Source organism: Macaca mulatta, chromosome 15, assembly GCF_049350105.2.
Source record: "Macaca mulatta isolate MMU2019108-1 chromosome 15, T2T-MMU8v2.0, whole genome shotgun sequence".
Classification (NCBI taxonomy): domain Eukaryota; kingdom Metazoa; phylum Chordata; class Mammalia; order Primates; family Cercopithecidae; genus Macaca; species Macaca mulatta.
In genome coordinates this window covers 108,994,051-109,013,169 of record NC_133420.1, presented here as the reverse complement: position 1 = coordinate 109,013,169, position 19,119 = coordinate 108,994,051, and the positions used below count along the sequence as shown (strand labels likewise).

The 19,119-nt window shown below is 39.3% G+C and overlaps 1 protein-coding gene across 1 annotated transcript in view; it reads left to right on the top strand.

The window, feature by feature from the left end:
- Positions 1-246: 246 nt before the first annotated feature.
- Positions 247-19,119, top strand: part of GNAQ (G protein subunit alpha q) — a 321,775-nt gene continuing 302,902 nt past the window's right edge. Inside the window, 1 exon segment of the mRNA NM_001261595.1 lies at positions 247-429. Within this exon segment, the coding sequence (NP_001248524.1) occupies positions 294-429 (136 nt within the window). The 5' untranslated portion in view covers positions 247-293.

Below are 19,119 nucleotides of genomic sequence, written 5' to 3'. Positions count from 1 at the left end.
CGGGCGCGGCGGCCTTCTCTCACGCGCCCCCCGAGCCAGCGCCCGCCTCCCGCGCCCGCCTCGCTTCTCCCGTCGGCCCAGGCCATCCGCTCCCACCGCGCCCCCGGCCCACCTGGTGGCTCCGGCTCCGGCCGCTGCCCCCGCGGCGGTTCCCGGAGCTCGTCCCGGCCGCGCGCCCGGGCGGCGGGGGCTCGGCGGCCACCGCTGCCTCGGGGGAGCGAGGGCGGGAGGGTGTGTGTGCGCGCTGTGAGCAGGGGGTGCCGGCGGGGCTACAGCGGAGGCACTTTGGAAGAATGACTCTGGAGTCCATCATGGCGTGCTGCCTGAGCGAGGAGGCCAAGGAAGCCCGGCGGATCAACGACGAGATCGAGCGGCAGCTCCGCAGGGACAAGCGGGACGCCCGCCGGGAGCTCAAGCTGCTGCTGCTCGGTGAGTACCGCCCGGGGCCCCGCCGGGCCTCTGCGCCCCCAGCCCACCATCCTTGGCCCTGCGGGACAGCTGCCCTCTCGGCGTCCCCCGCCCCCCGGCGCCCCCGGCTAGCCCCTACCCTCCCGGGCGCGCCCCCGGCCACTGCCTTCACCCGCGCGGGCGCGCGGGCGCGTTACACACACACACACACACCCAGATACACACACGCAGGCGCGTTACACACACACACACACACACACACACACCCCCACCCACCCACCCACCCAGATACACACACGCAGCAGAGGGGTCGCGGCTGCCCTGCCGGGTGTCTCGGCTTTTTTCTTTTTGGGTCCCTGAGGGCTGTGCCTTATCTGCTGTGCATCTGCTAAATGGCAGATCACTCCGGCCAGAGGCGCGGGGGTGGAAAGGTGGGCAGAGGGGTTGAACTTCCAGTGTCGTGGCCGCGGCATCCCATGGGGTGGTGGCGCGGGGAGCCGTGTGTGTGGCCCAGCGGGTGGCGAGCGGAGCTGGGGCACGTTGGGAGATGGCCTGCGGTGGGGTGGCCGGTGTGCATCCATTATCAGTGCCCTCTGGGGTCAGGAGGGAATGGGGGAACGGTGGGCAGACTCGCAACTGGATTCCCGGAGCACTGATGATGAGGAAGCCAAGTGGTTGGCCCTCCAAGGAAAGGGCCTGTGTATTGGGGGCGGGGCGGGAGGGCGAGCCCAAATGTGTCACAGAAGTGCTGTTCTCTAGCCACCAGACCATCGAAAGGAGGGAGCCTAGAAGAGTTTCTTGGCTAGTGGATGGTGACAGGCGTGATTCTCGTCTGCACCATTGCTTCTAGATAAAGATGAGGGTAGGGGAGTGTTGTGCTGTGTGGTTGTTGACAGCGACCGGTATCTTTTGTTTAATGAGGCAACCCAGATGTAGGCCTGAATTCACAATAGTTACTGCCGAAAACCAGTGCAGTCTCTCAGTTACTCTCTTGGCAACAAATAGAAACCTTTTGTTTAAAACACATAGCATTTTAATATCTTTGGAATCTGGGCTAGAAGGAAAACGGGAAGCATACAGGAAAAATTTTCCTCTAGTCTTGAAAAAAAATTCTGCTTTAGCTCTAAGTTAGCAAGAAAATGCCATTTCTCAAATAGAAATTTATTGATGATTATCTCAGAGAGGATGTTCAGAATCAAGCGATCAGGATTCACATACAAGCCACAGTGACAGAACCCTGAGCTATTGTGGTGGGAAGAGCAAACAGCTTTGCAGTAACAGGCCTGAAAAATGTCTTGTGTTCTGGATATTTGCATGTATAATAAATGTGTTTCTCAAACATTTCTGTAAGAAAAGAATATTGTACTGTCAGTTGGTGTTTGAGAAGCATGCATTTTCTTTCTTATCTTGAGCATTCCATTTGCTGGCTCAAGGAACCAATTGCCTTTGGGAATGAACTGCTTATGTACTGTATCATTTACAAGCAGGAGCAAAATATACTGATCACACACATAGTTACTAATAGTTAATTCACATGACATGCTTTATGTCTTCATTTTGAAACTCAGATAAATGGGCACATGTTTATAAAGAACTGAAGGCGAAACACTAGATGAAAGAGGTGGGCTTAGGGGAATGAAGCCAGGGAGGAGGCAAACTGCAGTTGGAAAGTAAAGATTTTTTTTTTTTAAATTCTCATTTTGAGCTACTTCTAATGGCTGAAAACAGGCAGTGGAATGTTTTCTGAGTTCTCAAGATTGAGAAGAAAATAAAGAACAAAAGAAATATGTAGAGTGTTTAAGTGCATGATTAAGGGGAAAAGCACGTATTTTAGAGAGACTTGTTTTAAGAATTGTTTGTTTCTTCTGTTGCCCTGTTGACAGTCTTTGTTTCTGTTTAACTGTGAACTGGGCAGTTGAGGTCTCTCCAGCCAACCCTGTTTGCCTGAAAAGTGACAGCTCTGAGTTTCCCAGCAGCTAAGAGTTGAAGCCCAGGGAACCGGTTTGTCAATGGGCCTAGGTTTGAATGTTTAAGGGAAATACACTTACATGGATGCTTAATTCCATACTGTGTGTTTAAATAACACTGTGCTTTTAAAAATGAACTTGGAGATAATTTTCTGAGAAAAAGTGTAAACCAGTTTTACTGCTAAAGTGGTGGTAGTGTGGAGAACTTTTTTTTCCTCTTATTCGCGGAACATCATGCAAGTATTGTTACTGCTTCATGTTCTTGGTATGTTGCCTTTGCAACATAAATACCACAATACACTATATAGTAATGTACGCTAAATGTGGATTTGTGCGTGCATGTGTGTGTATGAGTGTGATTTCAGGAGTTTTTGAATCCAGGATGGTTGATTTCAACAAGGAAGATATTAGGGAAGGATTTCATTTGAGGAATTCCTGATTTGCTGCTTTGATGAGTAGACTGAATGTTCTGGTTCCTTCTATCATTTAAACAAAACCTGTCCAGAGGAGATTATAGAATGTATCCATTCACAGTTTAAAGATCTACTAATATTTTTAACCAGTTTATGGAGGAATAACTGTATTTTGAAATGAAATTCAGTATAAAATTGTTTTCAAAGTAAATTTTAGTTCAAGACTTGATGCCATTTTAATGGAAAAGGATTTGTTTGACAGGGATAAAAGTGGGTACCCTTGCATTTGCTCATACAATTATTTACTTTTGTATATTAATAATATGGAGACATTTAAAAAGGCAAGTAGTAGGTACCTGACTAGATGAAAGTATGGCAGTAAAATTTGGGCTATTTTGATTTATATTCGGCAACTGTGCTAATCTTCCAAATTTATTCCATATGCTTATATATTATATATTTTATTTTAACTTTAGAAACGTGAACCCTGAAATCTACCACTATAAGAATATTACATTAAATTTTGAATTATTTTCTTGTTGTCTTTTAACTTACTCATTCTTTGAATTCATTTATATTAGTGTTTATTTTGACACTCAAAACTTAGTCTCTGCATTCAATGTAGATACACAAGAGCATACTTCATTTTTACTTGGTTAATGTTTTTGTGTATTTTGTAGGTGTAAAGCACATATTTCCTTTAATTGATTAATTTTCATGAATATTCACTAAATATTTCTATTGGTGGTACGTAGATAACCTCATTTAATGTAATTTGTCTGTAAGTCTGTGTAATACAAATGGCCTTGAATGCCTGCTTCATGTTACATATAGTTATCCTGAAATTTTTTTCAGTTCCTAGAAGAAACATTTTTTTCCTATTAACCTGTTCTTATTTTACATGTTTTTGAAGTCTTTTACTCTTTAGATCTTAATTATCAAATAGGATTTAGCAAACCCCCTTTAATTGATTGAATTATCGCTATTGAAACAGGCAAAGTTTAGGCCAGTCTTCTTTTTTTTTTTTTTTTGAGATGGAGTTTTGCTCTTGTTGCCCAGGCAGGAGTGCAATGGCTTGACCTCAGCTCACTGCAACTTCTGCCTCCCAGGTACAAGCGATTCTCCTGTCTCAGCCTCCCAAGTAGCTTGGATTACAGGCATACGCCACCACGCCTAGCTATTTGTTTTTATATTTAGTAGAGCTGGGGTTTTACCATGTTAGGCTGGTCGCGATAGGCCAGTCTTAAATGGAAGACCTTAAATGCTCTTGGAATTCTGAACTGAATTTTGTATATGAGCATAGATTTTCTTCCTGTTGTACACTGCAGACATATGAGAGTATGAGTTGTGTCTGTTTTACTCACTATTAAATCCCAGCTTCAAGCACAATATCTAACTCGTAGAATGTTCTCAATAAATATTGGCTGAGTAAATGAATTTATTTATTACCATCCTGCTGGAAATTAGAACAGACAATAATGAATACATTTATAGAAACATAGGAATATATAGTGTTTTTATCTGTGGCAGATATAATCAGGATCTTAAAAAAATTGTGCGTAACTCTTTGAGCCAATTGATTATAAATGCATTCCAGGATAGGAAGTGTTAATGTAAGATGTTGCATCACACATTAAATCAGTGTATTACAGTTCTGTACTGGATGCATTTGAGAATGGTAACAGTCATGCTTAAAGCATGAAAGTTTAAAGAAAAGAAAAGCCGTTCTATATTTTTATTACTTTTTATCGTGTAGAGGCTAATTTAACCCTCTCATCTTTTTACCATACAGTTTTCTCCATGGTACAGGGCTCAGTGAAGTTTTAATATTCTGTAGACCACAGGTGATGCCTAACTGAGTGTGTGTGATTGACCTATACAATAACATGAGCAAACCCACCATAATTAAATACAGAATTTCAGGAATTGCAGTTAAAACATTTTTAATATGAAGGATATGCGTTTGTACTGAAAGCTGTACAGTTTTAGACCAAGAAAGGGCTTGGAAGGCTGGAAATGCTGTAGCGAATTTAAACTGTATGGGGAGTTAATTTCTAAACATCTGGAAAAGAGCACGCTTTCCACTACCCCTCAGTAAAGTTCACTGGAGTGGGTGTGTTGATTGCCTGGATTAACCTAGAGGTCAGTGCCATCTAGGATGATGACTTAGAATCGTTGAATGAAAGCCTTGGTCTAAGTAGCCTCAATAACAACAGCTCCCTAGAAATAGCAAAATAATGGTGTTTATGAGACTGCTTTAAGGACTAACAGGTTTTATTTTTTGCTACTCTTTTAGTTTCCAAGTGTTGAATATGTTTCTGAATGTCAGGATTTATTTGGATACAGTTCCCTTTTTTTGTTGTTGTTGAAACAAAGTACTTATAGTTTATATCAGAAGAGCAAAGTGGAAATATCCTCCATAAAAATCAAAACTGTGGCTCTGACTGTGTAACAAAGCCTTCAGAGTAAGATTTTTGCATTGAACTATGTAGATTCATTGTCTGGATCTCCATATAATGTCCCATCCTGTACCCCTATATGCTATTTCTTCATATGGCAAATCTGGCACAAATTAAAACCCTGCCGAACAGTGAAAATATTGCAGGTTTATCTATTCACATATTTTAAAGTAAGTTTAGAAAGGAGAACCAGAAGACTAATTCAGTAGCTATTTTGTTTAATACAAATAAATTTGATATAATCTTTTTCATTAAAAAAGAAAACCAACTCAGCTCTACTTTAGGAGAAATGGCTTATGTTCAATTTTCAGAAGTGCCTATTGAAAACAGTTACGATTTTTATTACAGATGAATTTTTTAGGACCTGAAACAGGCTTTGCAGTTGTGAGGCTGCGTGCTATGCTAAACTTAGCAGAAAAAAGGAACAGATTTTTCTTTATGATCCAGGCAAACTTAACTTGAAAAGAAATTAACAAGATTTTCTAAGAAAGGTTTTGATTCCAGCATTCATATTAATTTTTCCTTAAGGGGAGTTATTTGTTCCGTTAATATTAGTGGAAATGTTGATTGGATGTTGTAGAGGGAAAATAGGGAGCTCAAAGGGTACATCTTGGAAGAGAGAGAAGCCATTTTATAAGGAGGTTAGGATTGCTTTCTCCCTGAGAAGGTGGAGGGAATCTGTTTCCTCTGTATTGGGTTGAGGAAAATACAAGTATGTGAAGCAACAAATTTAAAAGTCGAATTTCCTGGTTGGAGCGGGAGGCAGTCACATTTTTCAAAGGAAAACTTTTGTAATGCCTTTTAAGTCATGTTAAGATCTCTGTAGACTTAATCCTAGGGAAGTGTGAAATAGCACTAGAAGGTAAAATGTGCGATTGTTGGTAATTAAATCTGTGGCAATAACTGACTACAGTAAACCGTGAACGTTTACTCTTGTTCTGCCAAATGGAGTAACATTAAAGAAAGAGCTCCCCTCAGACCCAAACACAATTTTGTGTGAATAGCTGTTACTAATAAAATTATAGGAAGTTGTTCAACAAGCACCTTTGATTTGTTACATTACCGATATGTAAAAATCTGTCTGATTTCTCATCTAACATGTAGTAAAAAGGACCTAGGCATACTGACGAAATTAGTTAACACATCCTAGGTGGTCATCAATGTAGGCTTTACAAACAAAAATAAATGTCCATATTGCGGTGCCGAGAATCCCAAATTGGATTCACTATGCAGCTGTGTTGTTAATGTTTATACATAGCCATAATCAGTGCAGAATATTTTGTTAAAAACCTTTATGGTTAATTTTAAAGAACAAAATTAGTATTATTTAAAAATCAAATTATGAAGATATTTCATATCCATTTTTTCAACATAACACTTGTCAGTTATTAAAAAATATTTCTTCTAATTTTTTTTTTTTACCAGGCATAACTTAAGAAGGAACAGTTTCATGACAGAATGCTAGTCAAAGGAACAAATATGAGCACCTAGTATGTGCCAAATAATGTGCTGTATGAAATGCTCCTTATGTCTTATTTGCCAACAGGAAAGACTAAGCACTTTGCACAGTTCTTGTTTTGTAGCTGATGTCCTCATACTGACATGCCCTTCTGACTTTTATCCTTCCTGGCTTTGGCTTTTCTATTGGGATACACAGAAAAAGAATAGTCTGAAGGCCATTGTAGGAGCTTCCTGGGGATCACAGGACTGGGGAATGCGGATGATCTTGAGAATCTGAACTCTGTCCTTTGGAATGTATCATTTTTTGCCTTTATGCATGAGAAACTGCTTATGACCACTTACCTTGTGTTTCTAAGTGGATTGGAAGCTCCATGAAGGCAAAGATCCTTGTTCCTGTATCTTTATCTCAGTTGCTGATGATTCTATTATCAGTAACTAGGGATGTGTGTGGAAAACTGGATTTAAAAACGAATGGAGGGTAATCGGAGGAAGTGAATTTAAATTCCCTGCTTTCTTCTAATAGGCATCATCCATATGTTCTCCATTTTCCACTCCTCTTTGCTGTTTTGTGGGCCACTGGGGGCACAGTAAAAGGAATTCTGTTTTAAAGATGGAATAGTTTTTGTCTTCTTGCCTGCCTCTCATTTGTTCTCTAGGGACAACGTTTCAGTTGAACATTCTCAGTGTTTCCAGTTAAAAGCCAAAAGCAATTGATCCAGCTGTTTCAATGGAAAGCTGTTACACACACAAGTGTTTTGAAATTTGACAATCCGTGCACCTAATTTTATTACAGGATTAATCATGGATTGTGAACTATATGTCTGCTTTAGAAATAAAGTAGTTGTTTTCAAGGAAATGTGTAATGGATTGTGGTGCAGTTGGAAAAGAAAATGTTACTAATGCCATTATATTGTGTGTGTGTGTGTGTGTGTGTGTGTACACATAATAATTGACCCACAAATTAAAGAAAAAGAGATCTAGCCAGACTTTCTGGTTCTGTTACCAAAAGCGAACAGTGATGTTTAGAAACATAGTTATATGTATTTCTAGGAGATAGCCTCATGTTTTTTCCCTTTGGAAAACTAAAATCATGAATTAATTGTGCTTTCCAAGAACCCGACTTTTTTTTTTTTTTTTTTGATCAGCATCACTTTCTAAAAAATAGAATTTTTGTTTCTTTTATGTTGAAAGTTTTTTTTTTTTTTCATTTTTATTGTTTCTTTTCTATATTTTCTTTTACTGTAGGGGCAACAAGGTGATTGGTGACATCTTCTACCGGCATGTAGTTACTGGTAACTGTAGGCATCTAGTTGCTTCTAAAGAGGACTGCTTCTGTGATTTACCCACTTACTTTTCAGTCTGCCAGTGATTTCTGTAGCCCCCCTACCCATCCCTTCCATGTGAATACCATCCACCCATTTAATTCCTCATCAGATCTTTCTTAAATAAATGCTAAAGAGATTCCTCAGATTCTCTGACTTGCACATTTCCTTATGATTTAGAGAACTTCCAAGTTAGTGCTTCTGTGAGACATCATGTGGCTGTGAGCTGGTGAGAGGGGAAGTTGGGTGCTTTAATACATTTCAAAGGAAGGAATTTGTGAATGTGTGTTTAGGAGATGATTAACTTTCTTTTGCAATACTTACTCTGGTCTGCAAAGCAAAAATAAATTGTTACTGAACACAATGTAAAATTCTCCTTCCTTTTCCAGAGGGCAGGGACTTGAGATTGGTTCATGATTATCAACACAGAGTTAGTGAGCCCGTGCTGGATAATCTATCACAGGCCAGTGGGTTTCAGAATTGGATGCAGTGCATATGCTGGAAGAGGGGAGAAGGTGCTGTAGGCATGTGTAGGCATCTTTCTCATTTAATGATTTGAAAATCCTTTTCTCATATTTTCCTGATTATATTTCCATACAGGTAGTTAAGGGTGATGGCAGTAGCAGTGGCCTTTACTTTCGTTATTCGCAATCAGCCTGAGCACATTTTTGGGATGGGTTTGTTTTGATATTTTCTTGCCATGTGAATTGATATTTAGGACCTGCGCTTTGCAGAGCTCCTTCATTATAGTATGCGTTCTTTCTGCAGATGGCAAATGCAATTTTCCCCTTGTCCTAGAGAGATGACCCATTTCCTGTGACTTGTTCTAATAATACAAGATGACTTTAATTCTTGTTCAGTTTGCCTTTAAAAGATTGCCAGGTTTAACTCTCTTGTCTCCGTAACTCTTGTGATACATTTTTGAGCATTGGTAAGTCATGCAATAATTTAAAAACGATGGCAGACTGGTTTTGTGAAAGTTTTTTATGTTTAATTTTTGGCTAAATAAGCACCTTCTATGGCTGTGCATTTTGGATTTGTTACATACATCTTTTCTAAAATCTGTGACTGAAAGTGGGGTGAAGTATTCCTACCCTGCTTATGGAATCTTTTTTTCCCACAGAACTAACCTCAGGGTATTTTGATCATTTGCTTTTTCTATAGAAACCTGTAGATGAAGAGATTTCACCAGATGATCTCTAAGGACCATTTGAACTTTGAAGCTTTTTCTCCTTCTCCTTTGCGGCTTTGGCGTCTCGGCCGCTTTCTGCCCAAACTCACCCCTGGAGGAGGGGTCTGAGCTTGCTGCCGGCTCCAGTGGTGATGGGCTCTACCAGGAGGCATTGCCAGGTCTGGTGGCTCCTTCAGACTGGCCTGGCTCTTCTCTTTGCCCTCTGTAATAACTCCGAGTGCCCTGCAGTGGGGATCACTTTGACGGGGGCCTGTGAACGAAGCCTTAGTGAGTCTGTGCAGAGCTCCCCTGGTGCCGCCTGGCATGCTGCTGATAGTTGCAATGTCTTCACAAGAACTGGTATCAGAAACCTCCTGTCATATCAGCATGGGTCTCTTGCTTCCTGCGGGAAGGGCGATATCCTGGGAGGCACAGAGGTGGAGCCCAAGAGACGCAGTGTTCCATCGCTGCTCGGCTCAGGACTGGGTCTTTTCTTCCGTATCCTCACGCAGCTTCCTTTGACTTACTACTGCTTTTTGTTTGTTTTTTTTCTTCATTGGTCATTAAGCATTGCTTCTCTTTAGTGTATGTGTGACAGAAGCCAAGCACAACATTGCTTTTCCTTTGCCTACAAATAATCTTGTTGCCCAAGCCCATCTCTGCCATTTTCAGTGATAGCTGGTTGGCCAGTGAACCTGAGCGCTGGGAATGCCCAATAGGGCACATCTAGAGGGCAGCTTTATAGTTGGAGCTAGCAGGTTTCTTTTCTAGGAATTTCTAGGAAAGATTTAGAATTAAACACTGGATGGATCTTGTGTGTTCATTTCTTTTTCCATCACTGTGCCCTTAACTTTCTTGGGGCTTTCATTAAAACCAGAAAAAAAATAATGTTAGAAACATCTATAGCATGCATTCAAAGAAGTAAAGGATTTTTATAATTTTTTGCTTTAAAATATATCTAATGCTATGGCCTCTGAGCCATCCTCTATTGGCATGACCATGATCAGAGAAACCTTAAGAAATCAGCTTTGCCAGGTGTGATGGTTCACGCGTGTAATCCCAGCACTTTGGGAAGCCAAGGCAGTGAGATCGCTTGAGCCCAAGAGTTCAAGACCAGCCTCGGCAACATGGTAAGACCTGGTCTTTGCCAAAAATACAAAAATTAGCAGGGCGTGGGTGCTTATGCCTGTGGTCCCAGTTACTTAGGAGTCCGGGTGGTCAAGGCTGCGGTGAGCTGTGATCGTGCCACCGCACTCCAGCTTAGGTAACAGAGTGAGACCTTGTCTTTAAAAAAAAAAAAAAAGAGGCAGCTTTCTGTGTCCCTCATTTGCATTCTGGAGAAAGACTCTGTGGCCAAAGAAAGAGCAGCTGGACTCTCATGCTAGTTCTGGAGAAACTGTAAGAAAAGCTTAATTCCGCTGGAGGTGCCAGGCAGGCAATTGGCATTCCTAGGCCCACTTTACTCCTGGCCGAGGGCCTTCTCCTCATCATCTTATCAGCGTTGGGCTTCCTTACCTTGATCTCACATTAGCAGTTGAATGGGTGCCAGGGAAAGGAACAGGCGTAGATAGGGTAGAGTAATAGGCAGTCCCATGGGGCTTGGAAGGGCAGAGGGTGTTGATGCCAATAGGGGTAGCGCTGTTGTGTCTTTGCTGGGCTCTGGAGAGGAGAGAAGAGCAAAGGAGAGGTGCCTCATGCCTTGGATTGATGTTCTCAGTCAGGAAGAGCCAGACCAATGCTGCCTCTTCTGGCCGCCTCCACCATCCTACCACGTGTTTTCATCCTCATTGTCAAATCCACTGTGCCCTTCCTCACCCAGATGGTGGGTTGGGAGAGGAGCAAGTAAGTGTAGAAGCCTTGGTGGGATGGGAGTAGTTTGTGTTGCATGTACTCATTCCTGTCCTTTTGTTCCCAGAGGTGGTTAAATAGGTAAGTGTAGAACTCTCAGTAAGCTGTGTCCTGAGAAAAACCGGTGACAGAGTATAAAGAAAATTTGCAACATGTTTCCTCCATTTTTTTTTTTTTCTGTCAGCTGTTTCAGGTGATAGAAATGCATCTATTACTGTTCTGAGAACTCTGCTAATCCTGTGATGGGTTATGAGATGTCTCTTGAGACATCTTGCACAGGAAATCTGCTTTTGCTTGACTTGCGTCTCCTATAGTAAAATAGCTTTCAGTTGCCCACGGCAATAAATAAATAAGCAATATCATGAGATATTCTTGCCAGGTAGAGTCATGCAAAGTGGAGGCATGTAATGTAGAAATAACACCTTTTAGCTGAGAAAAGGCACCTATCAACTGAATGTATGCTCTTGTGTCTTGTTCATATTCTGGGCCATTACATCCAAGCCTAAGAGTAGACTTTTTCCCTAGGATTTTTAAAGGTTCCTAAAGTCTCTTTCCTTTCCTTTCCTCTCCTCTCCTCCCCTCTCCTCTCCTCCCCTCCCCTCCCCTCCCCTCCCCTCCCCTCCCCTCCCCTCCCCTCCCCTCCCCTCCCCTCCCCTCCCCTCCCCTCCCCTTCCGAGTTGGAGTCTCACTCTGTCACCCAGGCTGGAGTGCAGTGGTGCGATCTTGGCTCACTGCACCCTCCGCCTCCCAGGTTCAAGTGATTCTCCTTCCTCAGCCTCCCAAGTAGTTGGGATTACAGGTGCCCGCCACCACACCTGGCTAATTTTTTGTATTTTTAGTAGAGATGGGATTTCACTATGTTAGTCAGGCTGGTCTTGAACTCCTGATCTCAGGTGATCCACCTGCCTTGGCCTCCCAAAGTGTTGGGATTACAGGCATGAGCACCGTGCCTCGCCTAACGGTTCCTAAAGTCTCTTTCTAATTATGACTGATATTCAAAATGAAGCTGCATATATTTTGGACAATTTGAATAATTTTTTATAATTTGAGAGAAAAACTCGGTAATGCAGAAACAAAAGGTACTTGAAATGAAACTTTATATTTTTATTTATCAATTACTTCCTAATGGTCCAAGAATTAATGAATTGCCAAGCATTATCTCCTTTTGGAGTCAAGTTTGGCTCTGACATGGAGTATGGAGATGGAAGGTTCTTGCTGTCTTCAAGGGCTAATGAATGGGTGTCCTCAGAACATTCTACTTTCTCCTATTTTGCCGTGGGTTACCATCTAAGATGTTATCCAAATCACATTAGAAACGATTACAAATTTTGTGCACATACCACTTCTTGTAGTGATGAGTCCCATGCATTTTCTCATCTTATATGGGAGAAAATACCTGTATGTTGCTTTATCATTTTCAGAGAAACAGTTTGTGTTTCCTTATCCAATACATCTTGGTAAAGAATGGCATTGTAATGGAGGAAATTATAGGACTTCATCAATATTTTGTTAGGGAAATCCTGATTCCAAGTATATTTTCATCAAAATCACTAGCTCTGTCCTTTGAGAAATGTATTTTCTGTAGGGCTTTCTACTCTAGGCCATGCTTCTTAGGGGAACAGATTCTTCTGTAGTAGGTGGGAAGATGTTTCTAAACCCCTGGAGTCTACCTGTGAATTGCTACTCAAATTACAGTGTATCCATCTCAGAATTAATTAATGTGTTGTTCATCCCTAGTCCTTAATTGTGGGTTGACACAATGATTTCTATTAAAAATATTCTTTATGTTTTATACTATAATGTATCTTTAAGCAGTATGCTATGGCCTGAATTTACGTTGTCTTTTATTCTCTTTTTGGAATGACGTAAGAGCACCTGAGATACTGTCCTTTGGTGGTTTGGTTGTTTGTTAAAATAGTAAGAAAAAAAAGTTTAGTAAGGAGAAAAACTATTGTGCTTAATAGACAGTCCAAGTTTGAGTCGAGAAGAAATGTTTATTTTCTTCCACTTAAGAATTTTCTGATGTTCTTAAGAAATACATTATGTTGTTTTCATGCTAGTCTTTGAAAGAATGACAACCCACATTCTGTTATTTAATTACATTTTTTATAGCCTGTTTTTCAGTGATTTTGAAATTTTACAAGTAATGCAAATTTTTTGCACAAAATTTAATAAAGCGTTTTAAAATGTATTCATAAATTTATCAAAAATATACCAGTCTAACCTAAGAACCGTGCTCTCTTTTTGCACATTCCTTTATAGTCTGTTTTATTTTTCTGTTTTTTTACATAGATGTGATCAATTTAACATTAGGTTGTAAGCATTTTTTATGTGGCTATGTAGACTTCATATTAGCATTTGAAAGGACTGTATAAGATTCTTTTGAGAGGATATGTATTGTTTACTCTTTTTTTTTTTTGTACATTTAGGTTTCTCCCAATGATTTCGTTTTAAAAATAATGCTGTGATGAAGTTCTTGGTGGAGATAGCTTTTTAAAACATGCACTCAGACAATTTTGTTAGAATAGATTCATAGAAATGTGATTTCTAGGTCTGAGGATGTGAAAAATTTTACAACCTTGGTTATACATACCCAAAACATGTTCTGAAATGATTTTATACAGTTTGCAGCATCATGAACAATATTATTAGAATACTAGTAAGTTAGTAGGCAAAAATGGTACATAGTTCTAAACTTTGCATTGATTTGATCATTTTCCTGTATGTTTGTTTCTAGTTGAATTGCTTCTTTTATGAATTGTTTCATTTCCTTTGCCTATTTTTGAGCTCCAGACCTAGAAATGAAATTAGCCTTTTGTCATTTTTATTGCCAAAAACGTAACGCCAGTCTGTTGTTTTTCCTTTTCTTTGTTTTGTATTATTTGATACAGAAGTTTTTAACTACTATAAGCCAAAACTGTTGATCTTTTGCTATTCTGTTTTAAAATAAAAATCATGATCTGCTTTAGATATTCCATGAAAGCTAGATTTACTGCTATTGTTATGGGCAAAACTAGGTTGAATGTAGTGTGTTATACGTCACTGATGTATGGTTCTTTTTCTTTCAAAATAAAGATGAAATGTACATATAAGTTTCAGTGTCACAGATGACACAGCGTAAGCTGTTCTATGTGTAATAGGATTTTTTTCATTCAGTAATACGTAGAATGTCTTGCCATGTTAATATAAATATTTTGGATCCTATTTATGGCTTTTTAGTGTTTCCATGCATTTTGAATCATACAGTGGTGTGATGCAGCTAGTTTGTACCTGCTCACAAAAGCCAGTTTTGAACATTTTTCTGTCTCAACTCTACATTTAGTGAATGAACTTTGGTAGCTTGAAATCAAGGTGCTAGGGTTTACAACACAGAAATTGGCAGATAGAGATTAGGGCTTACTCCCGTCTCTGGAAGACCTCATTGTTAAATACCAGCACACTGCCATTTATACCTGATACCTTTTAATGAATATTTACTTTGATTCTATTAAGAAAATGTTATAATCAGTGCTACAGTGAACATTGTTGGGTATTTTTGCATGCTTGTATGATTGTTTTCATGCACATTTTTTAGAGTTTGATTATCAGCTGTTTTGGTCCATAACATAACATAACGTAACATAACACAACGTAACATAACACAACACATAACAGTTTTAGCTGTCATTGGATTATGTCAATTTAATGGGTAAAAAAAAAGACATCTCGTGTTTATTTGCATTTTATTGAATCAATATTCATTTTACAGTTTTTATTTTCTAAACTGCATACAAAATATACTAACAAAATCACAAAATATGCCTACAAAAATAATTAACAGATGCCTCAACTTATCATTTGAATTAGATTTTTCTGTCACTTTTAGCTTTCACTTTATTTCTATATTTCCTTTTTTTTTTTTGAGTCGGAGTCTTGCTCTGTCGCCCAGCCTGGAGTGCGGTGGCGCAATCTTACCTCACTGCAACCTCTGTCTCCCAGGTTCAAGTGATTCTTCTGCCTCAGCCCTCCCGAGTAGCTGGGACGACAGGCACCTGCCACCACGCCTAGCTAATTTTTTGTATTTTTAGTAGAGAGGGGGTTTTGCTGTGTTAGCCAAGATGGTCTCAATCTCCTGGCCTCATGATCCGCCCACCTCAGCCTCCCAGAAGTGCTGGGATTACAGGTGTGAGCCACTGTGCCCGGCCTAATTTATGTATTTCTAAAAATTTGATGGTTTTCTTTATGGAAGGATGGAGTGCCCTAGGACAAATGTCTCCAAGGGGGAAAAAAACAGAACTGATAAGATTAGATGATAGATTTGGCTATATGCAGAATTGTTCTGAAGCACAACAGTTTTAAATGGTGATGAAGTCCAGTTTATCTACTTTGTAAGACTTGCTTCTGTTTTTTGGTCTCATGTGGAAGAAACCATTGGAAAAATCCAAGGTCACAAAAATTTACCTCTCTTTTCTAAGAGTTTGTAGTTTTAGGTCTTACACTTTGAGTTGATTTTTGTATATGGTGTGATGTGAAGTTTCAACATAATCCTTTGCGTGTGAATATCCAGTTGTCCTATGTTGAAACAAACGTATTCTTTTCTCATTGAGTTGTCTTGGTATTCTTGTTGTTAATTAATTTTTCTTATCTTTATTACTTTTTTCTTGCAGTTTTTCTGGATTTATTTTTTACTTTTTCTTGAATTAAAGTTCTTAGATTTTTTTTTTTTCGAGACGGAGACTCACTCTGTCACCCAGGCTGGAGCGCAGTAGCGGCGCGATCTCAGCTCACTGCAAGCTCTGCCTTCCGGTTCACACCATTCTCCTGCCTCAGCCTCCCGAGTAGCTGGGACTACAAGAGCCTGCCACCATGCCCGGCTAATTTTTTATATTTTTAATAGAGACGGGGTTTCACCATGTTAGCCAGGATGGTCTCCATCTCCTGACCTCATGATCCACCTGCCTTGGCCTCCCAAAGTGCTGGGATTATAGGTGTGAGCCACCGCACCTGGCCAATTCTTAGATTATTTTAAAAAATACTTTCTCAATTTGAATTAGTAATGTTTAAGGCTTTGTGTTTTTTTACATGTCTCTGTGTAGCATTCTTATCCTTTTACAGATATTCTAAAATTACAATTTCTATTTTTATTTTTGAACCAGGATTGTTTAATATATTTTAAATTTTTCAAGTGGTTGTGATTTTTTTTCAACCTTTGTTATTTATTCTGAGGTCATTTTGATAGAATATGGTCTGTACTGTTTTTAATTTTTGAAATTTATTGTAGTCTAATATATATAGTCAAGTTTTATTTCATGGGTACATAAAATGCATACGTGTGTATGTCTTAAAACCATAAATATATGTGTATTATATAATTTTATTACTTAGATTTGCTGCTAATCTCCTTTATATTGTGTGTGAATCTGCCGAGTACTGAGAATTCTGCAGAAGTCTTTCATGACTCTCGTGTTTGTGGCATTTTCTCCTATTTCCAGAAATTTTGCTCTATGTAAGTACAGTTACGTGTTGCTTAACAATGGGGATACCTTCTGAGAAATTTGTGGCCAGGTGATGTTGTTATTGTGTGAGCCTTCTAGAGTGTACTTACACAAATCTAAATTGTATAGCCTACAACACACATATAGGCTGTGTGGTAAAGCCTATTGCTCCTAGACTGCAAACCTGTAAAGCATGTTATTGTACTGAACACTGCAGGCTTTTGTAGCACAGTGGTAAGTATTTGTGTGTCCAAACATATCTTAACATAGAAGAGGTTCGGTAATAAAAGATAAAATATGGTATACATAGATTGCACTTACCATGAATGGAGCTTGCAGGCTGGAAATTACTCTGGGTGTCAGTGAGTGGTGAGTGAATGTGAGGGTCTAGGACATGACTGTACACTTTTGTGCAACTGGCAGCTCGGTAGGTTTGTTGCACAAGCATTACCACAAACATGTGAGTAATGTGTTGTATGATAGCTACGATGTCACTAGGCGATAGGAATTTTTCAGCTCCATTATAATCTTGTGGGACCACAGTTATTTATGTGGTCTGTTATTGACTGAAACATTGTTATGTGGTGTATGACTGTATTCTTATGAGGAACATAAAAAAATCGATGAGAATTAAAAGTTTGTCATGACCACATTACCTTTTATGTAAGTTAATGCTATTATATCTTGAACTCAGCATTGTTGAGTATTATTATTGTTCTTTTGTTTGCATTTACTTGATGTATGTCTCTCATTTATTTTCAACTATTCTTTGTTTTTGCTACCCTCAAAAGTTTGGGGTTTTTTTTTTTTTTTTTTTTTTTGAGACTGAATTTGGTTCTGTTGCCCAGGCTGGAGTGCAGTGGCGTGATCTCGGCTCACTGCAATCTCTGCTTCCCGGGTTCAAGCAATTCTCCTGCCTCAGCCTCCTGAGTAGCTGGGATTATAGGCGTGTGCCACCACACCTAGCTAATTTTTGTATTTTTAGTAAAAGCAGGGTTTCACCATGTTGGCCAGATTGGTCTTGTGATCCGCCTGCCTCGGCCTCCCAAAGTGTTGGGATTACAAGAGTGAGCCACCACGCCCGGCCTAAAGTTTTTGTTTTTTTAAACCTCAGCTTGAGTGAGTCTTTTCCTAAAATAGTTGAGTTTATTCTTCTTACACTTGATGTATGATGAATATGGTTAGGGTTTATTGGCATCTGATTTCTGTTTTCTGATTCTTTTTTGATTTCTTGCAGCTACCCCTATTCCTCTTTCTCCATTGTTTCCTTTTGTCTTTCTCCTTTGGGATTTGTATTGGGTTTGTTGTGCTTTCCACGCTGATAATTTGAAAGGTATGTACTCTGCTTTTAATTTTACTATTGGTAGCCTATATAACTTTCAGTAGTCATATTCAATCTACGTTTCTCAGTTTATCATCTTCAGAGACCAGATGGTATTATATGTCTCTCCCCTGCATGGGAGGGAAATTTTTTTTACCCGTACCGGGGATCATCAGCAAACTTCAAGGGTTAGATAGTAAATATTTTTGGCTTTTGGGCTATATGGCCTCTATTAGAACTACTCAACTCTGCCACAAACAGTTTGTTAATAAATGAGTATGATTATGTTCAAATGCAATTTTTTTTACAAAAACAAACAGAAGCTGGATTTGGCATTCTGGCAGGTATTTGCCAACCTCTGATTACTCCATTTTCCGTTTTTTCTGGTATTTTATTTTCATGTATTAACTTTTTTGTTCCTGTCTGTTATAGACAAATTCGCAATACCAGCCTTAGAATGGTTCTCTAAATCTTCGTGGTAATAACATCAACACATTTTATTTTATATATTTCTTTAACTGTCTTCTCAGAGGCAACATTGGATATATCAGATGATAAAAGTCTTGTAAGAAAAACAAAATTGTCAGTGGCTAAGGGCGTCTTTCTGAAGTCTAGGATTTATTGATGGTTATTAAAAGGCTAAACATAAAATTGAAATTACCTTAATTTGAATATAATATGGGTATTTGTGTCAGATGGAAGGAGAGGTGTTTATGGTGTTCAGATCACTTCCACATTCATTGCTCTAATTTACATTTCCTTTATTCTGTTCTTCCTCCTGATTATAGATTCCTAACTATTCACCTACATCTGCCCTCTTAATCCTGCAGTAATTTGCTCTTCTTTCCACTTACGCCCCCTTTCTTCACTCTTTGTTCATCTTTGCTGGCATCAAGTTAACATTTGGTCTTGCAGCCAATGTGATCTTTAATGTTTTGAAAGTGATTCTGTAGTAGTCTCAAATTTCATACCTAGAGTTTATTTATTTTCACACTTTCTAAAACTCTTAATCCTCTGATTTCATACTGAATATGTGGGATGATCACAGGGAATCATAATTAAACCTAAGGAACCTCATTTAAGTATATTGTTATTTATCGCTTTTTTATTCTGTTTTCTTTCAGAAATTGTGTACATATATGTGTGTATATATATATTTGTGTCTGCAATTAAGATGCATATTTAGCATTAGTTCTGTGTTTAAATGCTTATCATCAAATATTTCTTCTCTCAGTTTAATTATATGCTTTTATTTATTTTTATTCATCTATGAGT